Source organism: Histoplasma capsulatum, genomic scaffold (genome assembly GCF_000149585.1).
Source record: "Histoplasma capsulatum NAm1 scaffold_7 genomic scaffold, whole genome shotgun sequence".
Lineage (NCBI taxonomy): Eukaryota > Fungi > Ascomycota > Eurotiomycetes > Onygenales > Ajellomycetaceae > Histoplasma > Histoplasma mississippiense.
This window is the reverse complement of record NW_001813976.1, coordinates 1,729,690-1,745,065: the sequence shown is the minus strand read 5'-3', so window position 1 is coordinate 1,745,065 and position 15,376 is coordinate 1,729,690. Positions and strand designations below refer to the sequence as shown.

Here is a 15,376-nt window from a genome sequence, read left to right as displayed (position 1 = left end):
CCAATCCATTCTTCAACACGTGGTTCGAATCCTTGCCACCAGATGCATGACGTCGCAGAATACTTCTGCGCAGGGACTCACGCGGAGTCCGAATTCCGCCACTACGGTCTTGCCTCGTTAATTTACACCCATTTCACCTCCCCCATTCGGCGGTACGCAGATTTGGTCGTCCACCGCCAATTAGCTGCTGCAATCGGCTACGAAGGACTCGGCGCCTCTCCAGCCGAAGGACTGGCTGCCCGGAGCCGCCTAGAGGATATTTGCAAAAATATCAACCATCGCCATCGTAATGCACAGCTTGCTGGCCGTGCAAGTATAGAATACTATGTTGGACAGGCGCTCAAGGCGCGCGGCGAACAAGAGGCGTCTAAGCTTGGGGCAAGTGTGGGGACGAATGCGGGGATAGATGAAGAAGGGTATGTCATGCGCGTGTTTGACAACGGAGTTGTTGTTTTCGTACCGCGATTTGGCATCGAGGGCGTTGTGAGGTTAGAGGATTTCATCATCTCTGGAACTCAACCGGGTAAGGGGAAACAGGTTGCTCCCAGGCGGGAAAGTGAGTTCGATGCGGAGGAGTATTCGTTGAAGGTTTGGGAACGAGACGGTGAGAGTGGAGCTGGTTGGAATCCGAAGAATGGCGTGGTGGTCGACTTGTTTGACAGAGTTAAAGTTAATGTGAGCTCCGTGAAAGAGGAAGGGGGCCGTGGGGCTGGAAAGAGGAGGGTTCGAGTATTAATTCTGGGCAAAGCTTAGTTTAAATTGTTCTTGTTACGTCGAAAGGTGGATAGAATGGAATTTCGCTTAAGAGAGCTTGCATTCCCATCTACTCTGAAAGCAGTCGACAAATTATCCAATCAAGGTATGCATTGCCATACCGGATAATTTTGAAAATAATGAAAGCAAAGTACTTAAACCTATTTTTTGATGTCTTTTACTAATTCTGTAAGTCCTAATAGTTTTTTTTTTTTTTAAAAAAAAAAAAAAAAAAAAAAAAAAAAAAAAAAAAATTTTTGAAATAAGTGTATTTACGGTATATATATCCCTCTGTATTGAATTCCGGTTTCCAAATTAGGTAGGAATTTTTCAAAACTGCAATGCTATGTGATTTAGTCATAAATCAATCACTTCATAGCAAAAATACCATGCTGTCTATGTTTCCTCGACAAGTAAGAACTTGGGAGAGATTTGAAGGAACGTGAGTCTAGCGGCTTGCTCTTTGCGGATCTCTAAAATCTCGATTATCACACATGCTCCCATGTGACCATCCGGCAGAGAAGAACGGTAGGGTTCCATGCACTCGTGTTAGAAGCAGGAGTGGTAGTACCTGAGGACGATTCTCGTGGTGGCAGCGTTGGCTGGCTTGATTGATGAGGCTTCTCTCCAGGTATACAGGTTCTATCATCTGTGGAAGTAACTGTCGCATGATGTGAACTTGGATTAATTTTCACCGCCTTCGCAGCATTGGCAGCTTCTGCGGCCGCCTTTCTCTCCGCAGCAACGAAATTATCGCCAATTTTCCAGCTACGTACGACCGACAGACATAAGGCGCCAATAACATATGCGAGTCCTGCAAAAATCTGGGCGTATAGATACGCACGGTTGCCCTTCGAATCATCTTTCAAGAGAACTGCGATTGGCTCCGAAACAGTCGTGGGAGGAACCATGAGAACCCAGATAATGCTCAATCCGCTGGGGAGCATTTGGAGACCGATAACTTCAGCACACACTGGAACAACCGTGGTCCAGAATGTGCCTGCTACAGTCCCAACGATGATTGCAAAGAAACATAGCAGACCCATGCTCTGAGTTGGGGTCCAGACGGCTACGCAGAATACACCACAGAAAAGTGAGATAATGGTGGGCCATGTTGAGGCGACCATAACGATCACTGAGCAAACCAACAATTGGGCGACCAAGGCCCTTGTCCAAGGTTAAGGACGGCGCCAACAATACTCCCTTGGTGTGCGGTGAGTCCGATTGAGAGTGCAAAGTTGGGGAGGCTGAAGAGTATCACGACGTATCCTAGCAAGCTTAAGAAACCCCATGCCTGTAACAGGAGGAATTCGGGTCGTTTGAGCAGAGGGAAATGAAATGCTTTGTATTGGGATCTAGTAGCTTTGTTTCGGTCTCGGATCAGATTGGCTGCGATGACATTGACCACAAATGTGATAATACCGAGGATGCGAAATGTCCACCCAAGTCCGAAACGGGATATCATTGAGCCCGTGGCGAGAGAATAGGTTAATCCGCCGACACCGGAGCCTGCAGCTGCAATGGACGTCGCAATGCTTCGTTTGCGGAGAAACCACTGCGAAGTAACGCCCACGGATCCAATAAACAGGAAGCCCATACCGAATCCGAAACAGACACCCTGGCTCAGAAATAGTTGCCATTGCTGTTTAGCAAAGGAGGCACTGATAAACGAGATTGTTTGGAGCACAGCTCCTATGTTGAGAATGAGTCGATTGCCAAAAAGGTGAACCATGTGTGTTACTAAGGGAGCGATCAGGAGGCAACATGACATGCTTAGGCCGCCCGTGAGAGCGTAGGTGATGTCGCTGGCGTCGGGGAAAATGTCATTGGACAAGTAATATGATAAGAAGACAGCATATGACTAGTTCAGGAAATTAGAGAAGCCAATGAGTTCTTTGATTTATCATTTCACCTACAGAATTTCCAGACGAAAATATTGGCAAGGGAAACAATATTTCAACTTACGCTATTAACACCCCATGTGTTTCCGTTAATCCATGCTGAACAAGCTACGCACACCCATCCATAGCCGCCATCTGGCGGCACATCCTCCGGAGGTTTCTCGTCTACCCATTCCTCGGATTGTTGGCTGATATCGTTCTCAGGAACCTTATCTGCTGGCGATCCGTTCTTACTTGGCAGAGACTCCGCAGCGGCTTGATGCGAAATAACTTCAGTCACAATTTCTCTTGAAGAATGATTCGCCATTACTCTACTGGGTCATATCCCCGGTAGATTGGTCAAAGTGAATGCTAAATTCTTAAATCTAACCTGCCAATACAGTGTTTTATGCGGAGTTCAATGATGTGAGTTTTTCGGAAGTGAAAAAAACCCAACATTGGGCAAAAACAACCAGTGTATGGAGAAAATTAGTTTGAACTCGGAGGATTGACATTTGAAGCAGAAAATATTGCTGGATATTGTAAGAAAATAGCCGGTCTTGGTTCCAGACAATTCCAACGCAATGCGCAAGAGCGAAGCGTGAAAATATCAAAAGGATCAAGTCCCATCATGACGGATACCGTAATGAGTAATTTTTTCCGTGCCTAGGCCAATGCGGAGGATTTCCGGCACCGACTTTTCGGAGAAAAGAAGTGTGGTGATGTGGGGTATTGTAGGAGGATAACGTTCATTGTTACTAAACTAAGTACGAGCAATAATATGTTGGGGGGCACGTGATAGGGTAGCCGTAGTACCCCCTAACAGGTATTGACAAAGTTAGCCGGATACGAAGCAAGGTTGCCCGCAGTGGCCACTGGCCAGTGGCGACGCCGATTCCAACGGTAAAGAATCTGGTGATTGTTTGGAGTTAATTACCGACTTTCGATTGCGGGGAAAGCTGAGCCAAAACAACTGCAGAGGTGCAATTTTTAGAGTGGGATGATGATATAGAAAATAACGATACGGCGATACCCCGAATCTTAAACAATGGGTTGTCTGCTGCTCAATCCCTTGAACAAGAAGTGAGCATTGTCCTTCATCAACTCCGATGTTGAGCATTTTGTTAGTGTCTAAGAATCAATCGTTGCCGTTGGGATGTGTATTGTTCAACCCACACTCAGTCACCATATCGGCGTGAAATGGGCTTGTTCTTCAATTGATAAGAAGCCTACTGGCCGAGATTCATGAAGATGAGGGAGCGGATGTGGGTGGTAATACTTGATGCGCTGCAAATAATCAGTTAGCACTGATCCTGCTCGGGCGTTCAGTCCCAGCGAAGAAGAATTCTTCGTTAGCTGATTTGATTGCTATTTGGGCGCTGAGATTCTTTGAGATGCAGTTTTGAGAAGCTTGCAGGTCTGTCGAGGGGTCTGACGACCAGCAGCGCCCTGGACCTCTCCGGGACTACAAGGACTGAACGCAAGATAAGACCCCACGAGGGCCATCTCAAACGGCTTCGCGATCATGACTACCGTCTTGCATCTTACATCTGGCTACCTGCGAAGCCGACTGCAGATGTTCTTCAAACAAGCCTGGACCGTGATGGGGCTCTGCGTTGTCCAAGCGACTGGTCACGTGAGACATGACATGGCGTTTGTTGATACGACGCCCCAAAGAAGGATATTGTGAGATTGGATTGGAGACAGGGCGACGAGGACGGCGGAAGACGAAACACAAAAATACAGGTTGACGTTCCTACAACTGTCTTACCATAGCGTTATCCATAAACATTGCTACATACATCAACATTCAACAAATATATATATATTTGCTCTCTGCGGAGTTCTATACCAACCAAGCGCTGTTCTCTTCAGCTCCCAGTTAGCCAGCCATATATTATAATCCACCATTACGCCTTCAATAATTCCCAATATCGTCATTGTTTAGTATAATCTGGTCTCACCCTATTAAGGGCAACTATCAGTGAAGCCTACCAGCAACCATGATACACTCAAGGTCCAAACACGGGACCCGAAAAGTCTCACCTCCTGGGCCAAGTTACATGAATGAGGAACAGATTGGTCAGTAGTCCTTCATTCTCGTTCACCTTCCAGCGTACCATAGCTATTGGCATTGTATCCACATGAGATAGCGGTTGTTTATATCTTCGCATGTCGCCTACGCTCCGGTTAAGGAGCTACCTAGCCACGAGTGCTAACCTGTTTCTTACCAATAGCGACGTATCTGAAGGACCTACGAACCAATAGGCCCCCACGCCCTAATGGATCTCGACCCTTTCCTACCAAGAGCATCTCATCGAGCCAAAAACTCAGGAGCGATCTACCACCCCGTGCATCGTCAGCACTTTCCATGAACATTGACTCAGAAAACCATCGTGTTTCCTCCCTCGAGCCCTATCAGCGCTCAGCGAGTGCTCTATCACACCACAGGAAACACTCAACACTTTCCAATGGAAGTGTATCTACTGAACAATCGTTGGAAGAAGAGCCAGAACAATCGTATGATTTATCAAGAAGTCTCTCTCCAGCAGCAAGTATTAGGTCGACGACGGGAACATACAGAGTACGGGGCCAGAGATGGATGGAACGAGAGGAAGCACGGTCGTTACGGCAAGCTTTGGAAGAAATGGACTTCCGAGATGATGAAAAGCGGTTGCATGCTGCAGCCCAAGAGGAAGCTACCCAATTGGTATTCAGTCACCAGACCTCCGGCTTTCCAAAGCTTAATCCACATGCTCCCTACCTGAACCCTGACCTAATTGCCACCAATCAATTTCGTCAGCATCTGAAAAAAGGCGCGTATGCACGAAGTCAAAGTATGAATACCTCTGAAGAACGGAGTCAGAGTGTTTCCCAGTCAAGAAGCCACAGATCTGCATCGGATAGTTCATCGAACGGGGGCCGTACAGGCAGAGAAAGCCCCGAGTTCCAAAGGCGTGTGGACCCAACCGGGTCCAATCTTTCGCCAAAGATAGTCGACGTTCCAGAGGATAATGAAACCATCTCGGTCACAAAAAACGGAACTCTGACCCAAAAACCGAGGGTTAATTTTGCCTTGGAAACGGATAATTCCAATTCCCCAAGGACAGTCGTACAGAGGAAAGCCAGTTCCGCGGACGAGGATTGCCAGTAACGATTCAGCGAGGGGCATTTTTCGAAATCAGAGATCAGATATACGAGGAACCACAGGAGACGGGGCTCCAAATAATATTAGAACCACGGACACAGCACCACGAGCTCAGCTTTAAAAGTTAAGCCTCGAAATTCGTTGCCTCGAGGCACTCGACCCATTTCCCAAGAAATACCCTCCTGACAGCAAGAAATCTGTATTCGACATTCATAAGAACCCACTGTCACAAGCGAGGAATCCTGTTTATACAGAAAATCCATCTCCCTCACCCACTGCCACTAGTAACCCAAAGGGTGATGACACGCCCCAAACTAAAGATGGTAAAGAAATCCGTGGTGACGACATCCGCGCAGCAACGAGCATGCGACTCAAGGATCGTAGTAGTAAACTACCTATGCCAACCGTTGTTAGTGATCGTCCTGGCCGTCCAATTGTGAGCTTCGACCCATCTTGGAGCATCAAATCGCAGAGCAATTCTCCCAGAGACTCTCCCAGAAATAGCCTTGTTGGATCCATAAAGGAACCAGCCGTAGAGGTTACACCCCCTCCGGGGAATGTGGTACCCGCTATCAAAGTTTCGGATGATCCTCCAGCTCCAGTCATCAACGTTTGCGGAGACGATTCAGCGGCGTTAACCGTCTCATCCTCCGGGGTCCCAACAATTGCTGAGATGAAGGCTGCGGAGGAGAAACCCCGACCATTACCAAACCCCAGCGCGAGCCAAAATGGGAAGCAGAACCAGAGGAATTCGAGAGGTTCGTCTACAAACCGCTGGTATACTCCTTATACCCGAACTGGCGCTCCGACCGCTTCCTGCTCCGCTTGCGGGCTACCCATAGCCGGCCGCATCGTAACGGCCTGTGGATCCCGTTTCCATGCTGAATGTTTTTCATGTCACCACTGCCACACCCCACTTGAGTGCGTCGCCTTCTATCAGGAACCTGAAGGTAAACGAGCCGAAAGGCTCGCGGATGCCGACTCCAACGACGAAGAAGCCAATGCTCTGAGATTTTACTGCCACCTAGATTTCCACGAGCTTTTCAGCCCACGGTGCAAGAGCTGCAAGACGCCTATAGAAGGCGAGGTTGTCGTCGCGTGCGGGGCGGAGTGGCATGTCGGGCACTTCTTTTGTGCCGAATGCGGCGACCCCTTCACACCGACTACCCCGTTCGTGGAACATGCTGGGTATGCGTGGTGCGTCCGTTGTCATTCTAAGCGAACTGCCTCCCGCTGTCAGGGGTGCAAGCAGCTTGTGCTCGACGATCTTGTGGTCACTGCTCTGGGTGGGGAGTGGCATGAGAAGTGTTTCGTGTGCAGCGAGTGTAGTGGCAGCTTCGGGCCGGAAGGGCGCTTTTTCGTCAGGGAAGGGAAACAGAGATTCACGAAGAACGGGCGACCGATTATTGGCTCCACCGACACAGCTGTGTGCGAAGCTTGCGAGGGCCGAAGACTGAAGGCCTAATTACCTTTTGATGAATTTTTCTTCTTTTTTTTTAGGTCAACATTACCGCTACGGAATACAAAATCTTGGTTCGAAGGTTAAAGCAGCCTTGTCGACAGACACCCTGCTTGGGGAAGATTGTTGGCTCTGTTCTGCTCTGAAACCCTGCGCCATGCTGAGCGCAAATCGGTATGAATTTTGGGTCCTTCTGATAAAATTAGCATGACTATCATCGTGAGCGTTGTTTTTTGAAGGGGATGTATTCGGTCTTCTTGATTTCTGGGTTTGCTTTTGTGTTCTTCGCGTGCTGTCATTAGTTTTGTTTGCCATTTTCTAAAGCTGAGCTCCAATCTTTGGCGCTATGAGAATATGATATGGGAGGTGGTGGCTGTGAACAGATTTAATTTTGATGGATATAATTGTGGGAATTTTGACAATGGTTTTTTCATATATAGCTTATCATTGTTGCCAGTTCTTGTATTGCTCATTCACCAAGAGTTCGTGCCTGAAGTTTCAAGTATCAACGGGATTCATCCTTGATGCTACTTGTTTCAACGGTATTGAATTATCAAAGAGGCTCCCTTTTCCGGGGTTTGCAGTCGCAGCCACCCATATCTTAAGGGTGCCTTTTTAAATCAAATTCGAAGCTTGCACCATCTTTCTTCAAAATGGCCTTAAAACACAGTATCTTCCATTTTCAAATATGTGCAAAACTGCCGATGATGGTCTTGGCACTTCATGGCCATTGCGGATCCTCCATTCTCCTCCATACTGCGACATATTTCTTGCCGTTATTTCTTGTGACTTTCTTCCCTTCCTCCGTCTCCTCCATCATAATCCTAACGCACGGATCTTGCTCTAACTCTTCATCGCCAACTCTCTCAAATAGCTCTTTCACAGTATTTATCTGTCCCTCCTCCCCCGCCCCCTCTTCGTCCCCATACCCAACATCAAAATGGCTGACCATCCACCTATGCAACTCCTCCACATCGGTGATTGTATACAGCTTCCCACCCGGCCTGAGAACATATGCGTACTCCGCGTTTAGCGATGACGACACAATCCGCGCCTTGTGCTTGCGGGTTTTAAAATGCGGATCTGGGAAGCAAATGAATATAGCAGATAGTTGGTGGCGGGTGAAGAAATTCGGCAGGAATTTCATGGTGTTTGTGCGTATCGCGGAGATATTTTGGTAGCTCGCCTGTGACGACGGCGACAACGAGGGCGGGTCCGGAGAGGGTGACTGTGATTGGGATTGCGGCGGCGAAGCCGCAGGAACAGCTGCTGTTGGTGGGGAATTTGAGGGTAGTTGTGCTGGGGGCGTTGGTGGTGTGTGCTCGGTGGGCAAGGGAGGAGCGGGACGTTGTGCGCGGAGCGCGCGAATGCGGTCCGTCACGTACTCGAGGACTTGAGCGCGGAGCTCCATACCTGTGCCATTACTGTTAGGACTGAACGGTGTGCAACTTGGTTTCATTCGGATGCGAGATACTCACCAACCATCAATGTATCAGGCATTAAAGGCGCCAGGGCGACTAGCAGCCCTCCAAACCCGCATCCAATATCCGCTATTTCCACATCTTTTATTAGGCGCCGTGTACCGCTCAAGTTCACATTATCCGGATTTGGGACTACAAACGCAGGGTAATGCGTTGACCAATCCATATGAGCTGGGCTGATTGGGCTGGAGAGGTAGATTGGATAGATCAGCCTCTCCCAGTATTGAAGTTTTGCGCCTCGTGAGATTTTTGGTAGGCTACTTACTATGACAATCGATGATCTGAAAACGGGTTCGCATGAGCCCGCTGCCGGTATAGTCTTTTCTTAGGGAGCTGGACCTCGCCGATCCGAATCTGTTGTTCTTGAGTTTCGCGGTACTCCCTGCGCTTCTGGCGCTTGCTAGGTTGCATGGATGCCATTTCCAGTGTTATTTCTGCGTTTTGTCTCTGCGCTTTTGCATAGCCCAAAAAAAGATTTCTCCCCGTAACAATGGAAGGAGGAGCTCGGAGCGGAGATGGGTGATTTTCGGTAGATAGAAGCGCTGGAATATGGATATGGCTTCTGATAAATTCTAAATCCTAGGAATCGGGCCAATTGTACCCGGACCCTGCATCCCGCTTGGCTCTCCGGAATATAGCATCGGTGGTCATCATGAAATCTTATCATGGGTGTTGATCTTCCAAGGTTGTAGTTCGTTGTCACGTGGAGCGTGTCTTTGTAGGAGGATAACGTTCGTTGTTATTACTAAACTAACTCCGTTAACTAACGTAATTCCCAAGCGAGCGAGCAGCCCAAGCGAGCGAGCAGCCAAATTCTTCCACCTACTAATTTACCTACTCATCCACTTCAACGCGCAATTATGCCACCAATTCGCTCTAAAGATGCTAGGAACTCTATAGAGATAGAGGGAAGACTTGAACTCGCGATAAATGCTATTAAAAAGCAGGAAATATCCTCTATTTCTGAAGCTGCACGCATCTTTAATGTGCCACGCTCTACACTTGGTCATAGACTCAGTGGTCGATCTTCACGGGTGAATTTACGCGCAAATTCACATAAATTAACTCCTGCTGAAGAGGATAAGCTTGTTCAATGGATCCTAGACCTAGCTTTACGAGGACTACCACCCCGGCCTGCATTTGTGGAGAATATGGCTAATCATCTTCTTGCCATACGGAAGCCTAGCCATACAAACCACCCTCCTCGCGTTGGCAAGAACTGGGTGTCAAATCTAGTGGCACGCCGTCCAGAGCTCCAATGCCGCTTCTCAAGACGCTATAACCATGATCGGGCCAAGTGTGAAGACCGCAGGATTGTGGAGGATTGGTTTAAGACCCTAGAGAGGGTAATGACTGAGCATGGGATTGTGTTTGAAGATATTTACAACTTTGATGAAGCTGGGTTTGCAATGGGGCTCTGTGCAACTACCAAGGTCATTACTAGTGCTGAGCACTACGGACGAGCAACTCTTATACAGCCTGGGAATCGTGAGTGGGTGACTGCAATTGAGTCAGTCAACGCGTCAGGATGGGCCCCTCCGCCGTATATTATCCTCAAAGGTCACAATATTCAGGAAGGCTGGTTTGACGGGCTGCCGGAAGGCTGGAGATTGGATGTTAGTCCTAATGGCTGGACCACAGATGAGATAGGAATCAAATGGCTTACACGGCTGTTTATTCCAGCTGCAAATCCACGCAGGGTTGGAACCCATATTCTTCTTATTCTGGACGGGCACGGCAGTCATCTTACTCCGGAATTTGACCAAATCTGCAGTGAGAATAAGATTATTCCTCTCTGCATGCCACCACATTCTTCACACCTTTTGCAGCCACTAGATGTGGGTGTTTTTGCACCTTTAAAGCGCGCGTACGGAACCATAGTTGAACAGCGAATGCGGCTAGGATTCAACACCATTAAGAAGGCAGATTTCCTAGATGCCTATCCTGCAGCACGTCGGGAAGCCTTCAAGGCTTCAAACATTCAAAGTGGGTTCAGGGCCACTGGAATAGTTCCATTGGATCCTCAATGCGTTGTTCAGCAGCTGAATATTCAACTCCGAACCCCTACTCCCCCAGCCAGCAGGTCAAGCAATTCAACGTCATCCTGGATCCTACAAACACCTAGTAACCCCCGGCAATTGCAGAAGCAGGTGAATAAGGTCAGAAATCTTATGGATCAGGATCAACCTCATGGGTTAGTGGAAGGCTTTGACCAAATAATCAAGGCCTGCGAATACGGGATGGTCAGCGCCATGATTATGAAGAAGCAGTATGAGGATATTTTCAATGCAAATGAGAAAGAGAAGCAAAAACGCAAGAGGTCTACACGCAGGATCCCAAGTGCAGGGGGTCTAACTAGGAATGAAGCTCAGAATCTTATTATTCCTGCAGCTGAGCCTGTTGAACAGCCTGTTATTCAACATTCCGTACCTGCGGCCCCGGAGCCTAGACCCCGCATACGAGCGCCACAACGCTGCAGCAATTGCAATACTGTTGGGCATACAAGAATAAGATGTCCTCAACTTCATGTAATTTAATTTAATTTAATTAGTGGTTGGTGGGAGTAGATAATTTGATTTAAATTCTGGTTAGTTGAGATATGCTAGTTTTGCTGCTCGCTCGCTTGGGCTGCTCGCTCGCTTGGGAATTACGTTAGTTATCCTCCTACATAGCCGTAGTACCCCCTAACAGTCTTATCTGATTGGATCTACATCATCTCTTTTGGAACCTACATCCCGCACATGTCCCGTCCCTTTGTAACGAAGTCCGACAAGCAGTAGACGCATCTGCGCCCCGTCGTTCCCTATGTGCGGAGCTTGACCATGTCCACATCCTCCCCGCCCCAGCCCTCCAGCCCCATCCTCCTCCCAACCACTCCTGGCGGCTTAACGACAGAACATCTCTCTCCCTTCATCACCACATCCTCATCGCCATCTACCCCGGTACCAACAACAACACCCGCAGGTGCATCCGCAGCGCCAACAACACCGCCCTTCAAGTTCCCTGCAACCTACTCTTTCCCGCCTTTCTTCACCCTCCAACCAAACACCACAACCCGCCTGTCTCAGTTCCAAAAATGGTCGGCGTTAATCCAGGCCTGGTGCCGTCATCATCGCCTCTATCGCCTCTCACTCATAGATGCCATTGACTCTCCACTCTTCCATAATGCGGATATACATAAGCGACTTAGTCTGGCAGATGCAAGGACTGTTGTTGATTGGATGGTTCGTGGAGAAGGAGGTGGTCGAAGGGCCGAATGGGTTGGTGGAGAGTCTGGGGGAAAGGCGGTGGCATGGATATGGTGGAGGACACCTGAGGAGTGGGCCAGTGTTTTGGCCGATTGGGTATGCTCTCGTTGTTGTCTCCTGGGCCTCTTCCTTTTTGGACCCCGTTTGGGGATTCGGCGTTCGCTAACTACGTGGTGTTACACATAGGTGGAAGAAACTGCCCAGAAAAATACTGTCCTTACGCTTTATGAGCTGATGGAAGGGGAGGCCACAGTTTCGCAAGGTCTGTTGTTTTCTTTTCCCTGTTCTATAAGCCGCTTGGAGCCTTAGAATCAGGTCTGATCAGTATGCTCATTTCAAGTGAAATTCTCTAGAATTCCATGGCATGGATCCCGACGTTCTGTCAAAGTCGCTTAATGTTCTAGTCAAGAGAGGTAAAGCGCAAGTATTTGGCAACGAAGATTCACAGGGCGTTAAATTCTTCTGAGAGTTGCCATGCGTCGTGAGGTAGAAACAACACGCGCGCCCCCGTTATCCATCATATTGCAAGGAGATATCTTGACCCAGCTTAACATTACAAAAGCTACAAACAGGAGAGCTGGGGATGCCCAAAGATAAGCTTGCCTTACGGAAAAGAATATAGAGCAAAAAAATACAAGCCACAGAAATCCTGACGAAATTGAAAAATGCTACATCGCTTTCCATGCGAACCACCACAGAAACAAAAAAACAAAGATAACGCCTTGCCACACCCAAACTATTCACACGGACATACACTATATATTGTGCCACACTATCAAAATCATGCAAACTAAGTGTCGGTCATCTGAACATCTTCAACCAGTTCTAGAGAATCGTCCGTCCGCCATTCCTGCGCCATGGCAATATTCAATAACCAATCCGGACGAACAATCTTGGGAATCTTCTTCGCATTCAACACCATGTTCCTGAACTTGGGCCACAATCTCACGTGGTTTTTTTCAGTGCCGCTGATTAGATATATTTCATCAAAACTTGGCGCCCCGTCGTTTTCCTTGTTTTCACCACTGCGACGTCGATTTGGCAAAGTGATACCAGATCGACCACGGAACAGAAAACATTGGCCACCATTGGTTTCGATGATGGATTTGAATGCGTCAAAGCCACCAGGAATGGTTTCAACGCAGTATATTATCCTGCCATTGAACAGTTGGTTCTTGTTTTCAAGCGCTTTAAGCCTAGCTTTCTCTAGTGAGAAGTTATATTTCTTCTCAGACTTAGGGTCCCGTAGAAGGAATTCGTTCGGGTTCAATAATTGGTTCTGCTCGAGGCACGCGGCTACGAAATTTGCATTGAGGATAACGGGTGCGTAGGCAATGGCATTGACAAATTTATGCGTTCGCAAGACGGAAGGGGCGGCTAGATGTGTGCATTTACTCGCGTCTTGAACAATATGGATACCTAAATTGCGTAGTTTACGCTGTGTAAATTTAAGTAGTTAGCTGAAACAGATCCGGTTGATAACTCGTTACCATCCTAACACCACTCGGAGGAAGGATGCCACAAACCTCTGGTCTGGACTTCCTCCCGATTTTAGATCCCCCACCCATTTTCGATAGCCAGTGAGCAAAGATGCATAACAATAGGAACCGGTCCCGCTTCGCTTTTGGACACCATTTGTATCTTCAGCGTCTGTTTCGTCTTGCGGATCTATGGATCTCTTGCGAAAAATAACTTTCTCATTAGGATCGCTCCTCCTGCGACCACCATAAATAACCCCACCAGCACGTTTTTTTTCCTTCTCGTATAGAGCGATATCTGGAGCAATTTCTTGTAATCGTGCAGCGGCTACATCTTTGGATTTTCGACTTCCCGTCGTTGAAGGGGTAGCGTTCTCCTTGCCCTCTGCAATGAATTTCAAAACCTGTGGGGTCTGAAGATGGGCGCCCCGAACCCCGGTTAAAGATTGGTTGCGTTTGGATGCTCTGGGAGTTCCTTTCGTACGAGCCGGATGGATTGTATTTTCCTTGATAGGTTCTGAGACTTCTGAATCACGACTGCTTGAAAGATTGTTGTCCTTCGGGTGCATGACTGCGGATGGGGCTTTCCAATGCGGAACCGCAATATCTTCGGGGAAGAAATGTTCTTCAATAGCAAACCGATCAATTTTAGTTTGGCCAACGATTTCTCCTAGGTTGGTCCGATGCGGGAAATGTGTGTAGCGGGGGTCTGTAACTGTTTGGAGCTGCCACTTAGCGTAGCTCTCTTCGAGCCAGAGGTGATTGATAACGTGAATATTCCACTCCTTTGCTGCGGTGCATTTTTCACTTGTGCCGTGGGCCGTGATCAAGTGGGTATTGTCCTGTTTTAGTGTTTTCGTGCACTCAGCACCAGTAGCAGCGATTAAATTTTCCAGATATATCCGCGCCTCCCCAGCGTAATTGGACAGACTGATCTTGAAGCTATCAAATCCTGGGATTCCATGCCTAGAGAGTGGATAGTGGAGGAGCCGTCGTAACGGGGAGATCCACGAATTATGTGTTATGAGATGAAAGAGCCAAGATAAATTTCCCACGTCTTTGCCAAGTCTTGATGCCACTCTGTACTCCTCCCCTTCACGATAGCGACAAATGTAAAGGTTGGTCTGTCGAACATTGTTTGTAACATGGCCACCGCTCTCTACAATCAAATCTTCAAGACAGTTGCGAAGGCGCGCAGCAATCTCTAGGTCCTCCGACAGCATTACAGTCTTTCCCTCGAAAACGTTTAGATCGCTCCGGACTTCCTCACGCAATGATTCAGGAGAGGGAAGTTTTGGCTCAGGTGTTGACGCGCCAATAATATTTTTATTTTCGGTGATTCGCACAGGAGCGCTATGGCGCAAACGAAGTATCTCTGGATCTGGCAACAAATAGGGACGCTCGTCGATTCTCCTTCCTAACTTAATACAATCATCAGACCTAAGGTACGAAGTTGGACAATATTCGTTTAGCTTTTAAATTGGGTGGGGAAATTGAATTTATCAATGGGGAAGAACTATTTTGATATTTAGCCCTCTATTCATCATACTGGGGCATTTGTCAGAATCCATGGACAAAGCCACCCGATGCGTTGTGGTGCGTGTAATTTTGTAACTGGAAAGCCCTCGCATCGCTCAAACCGCACCAGAAATGGCATCTTGATCATCCTCTGGAATATCCACGCAAGATACAACAATCATCATTTTATGAAGAGCCTTGGGTCTGGCTTATAATTTCGAGGGTTGTACGAGTTGTGTTTCTCGAAATTGACCCATTCACCCATTGGGGGTGTGACATCTGCGGATCACGACGTCGCAGGCTGCATCATGGACAGGAAAATCAATGGTGGAATATACAACAGGAGTAAATTCGTGGAGGGACTATACCGATGCCGGAAATCTGCTGGAGAGTGACCTTACCCCCATGGAT

The 15,376-nt window shown here is 47.9% G+C and overlaps 7 protein-coding genes across 7 annotated transcripts; 4 read left to right on the top strand and 3 right to left on the bottom strand.

Moving 5' to 3' along the window:
• Positions 1-42: 42 nt before the first annotated feature.
• On the top strand, positions 43-753 carry HCAG_06137 (mitotic control protein dis3; the record flags this gene model as incomplete). Its single annotated transcript, XM_001538482.1, has 1 exon — positions 43-753. One exon carries the CDS (start codon positions 43-45, stop codon positions 751-753), a length of 711 nt encoding a protein of 236 aa, XP_001538532.1.
• A 488-nt stretch (positions 754-1,241) lies between these two features.
• Positions 1,242-2,961, bottom strand: HCAG_06136 (conserved hypothetical protein; the record flags this gene model as incomplete). Its single annotated transcript, XM_001538481.1, has 3 exons — positions 1,242-1,822; positions 1,903-2,614; positions 2,719-2,961. The coding sequence occupies 3 exons, from the start codon at positions 2,959-2,961 to the stop codon at positions 1,242-1,244; spliced, it is 1,536 nt and encodes a 511-aa protein (XP_001538531.1).
• A 303-nt stretch (positions 2,962-3,264) lies between these two features.
• HCAG_06135 (predicted protein) lies at positions 3,265-7,246 on the top strand (the record flags this gene model as incomplete). The annotated part of the gene is made up of 7 exons (XM_001538480.1): positions 3,265-3,283; positions 3,476-3,536; positions 4,034-4,269; positions 4,632-4,715; positions 4,871-5,470; positions 5,564-5,783; positions 6,067-7,246. 7 exons carry the CDS (start codon positions 3,265-3,267, stop codon positions 7,244-7,246), a joined length of 2,400 nt encoding a protein of 799 aa, XP_001538530.1.
• A 715-nt stretch (positions 7,247-7,961) lies between these two features.
• HCAG_06134 (hypothetical protein) lies at positions 7,962-9,141 on the bottom strand (the record flags this gene model as incomplete). The annotated part of the gene is made up of 3 exons (XM_001538479.1): positions 7,962-8,653; positions 8,719-8,906; positions 8,987-9,141. The coding sequence occupies 3 exons, from the start codon at positions 9,139-9,141 to the stop codon at positions 7,962-7,964; spliced, it is 1,035 nt and encodes a 344-aa protein (XP_001538529.1).
• A 731-nt stretch (positions 9,142-9,872) lies between these two features.
• On the top strand, positions 9,873-10,846 carry HCAG_06133 (conserved hypothetical protein; the record flags this gene model as incomplete). Its single annotated transcript, XM_001538478.1, has 2 exons — positions 9,873-10,707; positions 10,764-10,846. 2 exons carry the CDS (start codon positions 9,873-9,875, stop codon positions 10,844-10,846), a joined length of 918 nt encoding a protein of 305 aa, XP_001538528.1.
• Positions 10,847-11,543: 697 nt separating this feature from the next.
• Positions 11,544-12,435, top strand: HCAG_06132 (conserved hypothetical protein; the record flags this gene model as incomplete). Its single annotated transcript, XM_001538477.1, has 3 exons — positions 11,544-12,065; positions 12,156-12,231; positions 12,323-12,435. The coding sequence occupies 3 exons, from the start codon at positions 11,544-11,546 to the stop codon at positions 12,433-12,435; spliced, it is 711 nt and encodes a 236-aa protein (XP_001538527.1).
• Positions 12,436-12,759: 324 nt separating this feature from the next.
• HCAG_06131 (predicted protein) lies at positions 12,760-14,670 on the bottom strand (the record flags this gene model as incomplete). Its single annotated transcript, XM_001538476.1, has 2 exons — positions 12,760-13,388; positions 13,509-14,670. 2 exons carry the CDS (start codon positions 14,668-14,670, stop codon positions 12,760-12,762), a joined length of 1,791 nt encoding a protein of 596 aa, XP_001538526.1.
• Positions 14,671-15,376: the final 706 nt, after the last annotated feature.